A 1,712-nucleotide genomic window follows, 5' to 3' on the forward strand; every position below is an offset into this window, starting at 1 on the left:
AGCTACTTAGATCATACTTCGTAACTGGCAATGAGCAGGCGGAGAGCCGAGCCGCTTTCCACAATCTGCTTATGAAAGATAGAGAGCCGTTTTCAGAGTTCAAAGCTCGTTTTATTAGTCTCGCTATTAAAGGACATGTATCGGAACCGGAGTGGCCCTTCTATCTCTGGCAGAAGATTAGCCCAGCTCTGCGAGTTCCTAACATGGCTGTTAAGCGTTTCTTTGACAGCTCCTTCGATGAGATGTGTAAACATCTCACTGCTTTCGAATTAGAACGACGATCAGCTCCTATCGTAGCACAATTGGAGCGACGGACCACCTACACTTCGACTGCGAAGCCCAAGTCAGCTACCTATCAGACAAGGGAGTATCGCCTACCCACGCACGAAGTAAGGTCCGACCCTGCTCCGACCCCACCTCGGGCTTCCTCGAGTGTGCCCAGGCCTGCCTCTAAGACACCAGTACTAGAACGCCAAGCTACTCCTGGCAACTGCTACTACTGCGGCAAGCCCGGACACTTTGCGAGCGACTGCACAGTCCCTCGGGTAAGAGAGATAGAAGCTATTTAAGAGGAAGATGTGTTCGAGGAAGCCGCAGAATACCAGTCGGATGAGGACCGGTCGGGAAACGACGAAGCCTAGGAAAACGCTCCGCCCTAGGCATTCATAAGTATGACCTTGCTAAGATTGATCTGTCATACTTGTTTGGAGGAAAGCACTTCCGAGTTCCCACCGTTCTTTGTTCGAAGGGCTATGGTGTTAGCCTGCAGTCACTAGTTGACACTGGCGCCTAAGGTTTCTTATTTTTAAATTCTGTAATTGCTCGTACAATCTCTAGTTCGCTTTAGGTTCCTATCCGAAGACTGCCCTTCAAGATTACAGTCAAAGGATTTCAAGATCAGGTTTAGACAAGGGTTAACCAATACATCCGGTTGCACCTCTCTGTTGATGGCCGCAAGATCTATAACTGCCTATTCGTTATTATGGATTTAGGATCACAGGATTGTATTATTGGTATTAAGTGGCTGCGCCGATTCCAGCTTCAATTAGATACGATTCGGAACCGAATCGTATGGCCAGCCAAGTACCCAGCAACTTATGATCCTGCCCCACCTATCCTAGTGCAGTTAAAACAACCAGCTGTTGACACCGAGGTTGCGAAGGATATCGAGAGACGCAACGCTCTCTGGGAGAAGGACGACTATCGGAGAAGAAACAGTCCAACTACGGCCAGTATTTAACGGATCCGTGGCCTTCTTCGACTCCCTAAAGCCCGTTCTCTACCTCCAGCACCCGACCCTGCTCCGAAACCTATCCGACCTGCACCCTCTTCCCCTCCTTCACCCCGCATCTCACTTATCTCTGCCAACGCCTTCCACTACACCATGAAACGCAAGGAAAACGAGTTCTTCACGACAAGCATCTATGAGATCGATCGTATCCTAGAAGAGAGACGACTAAAGGATGATCCTGAAAATGCTAAGTTAGTTCAGGACCGACTCCCATCCGTCTACTACTCGTACCGAGACGTGTTCAGCAAGACTGCCGCTGATCAGCTACCTGAACACCGCCCGTACGACCACAAGATCGTTCTCACTGAACCTCTGCCGAATCAGTTCAGTCCCCTGTACAAGCAGAGCACCGAAGAGCTCCAAGCGACTAAGGCGTTCGTCATGGAGAACCTTCAGAAGGGATACTTTTCCCTAAGCCACA

General features: G+C 49.8%; 1 protein-coding gene across 1 annotated transcript; it reads left to right on the forward strand.

Moving 5' to 3' along the window:
- Nucleotides 1–203: 203 nt before the first annotated feature.
- COCSADRAFT_159375 (uncharacterized protein) lies at nt 204–569 on the forward strand (the record flags this gene model as incomplete). Its single annotated transcript, XM_007700623.1, has 1 exon — nt 204–569. The coding sequence occupies one exon, from the start codon at nt 204–206 to the stop codon at nt 567–569; it is 366 nt and encodes a 121-aa protein (XP_007698813.1).
- Between the last annotated feature and the right edge of the window lie 1,143 nt (nt 570–1,712).

Source organism: Bipolaris sorokiniana (genome assembly GCF_000338995.1).
Source record: "Bipolaris sorokiniana ND90Pr unplaced genomic scaffold COCSAscaffold_5, whole genome shotgun sequence".
NCBI classification, from domain to species: Eukaryota; Fungi; Ascomycota; class Dothideomycetes; order Pleosporales; family Pleosporaceae; genus Bipolaris; species Bipolaris sorokiniana.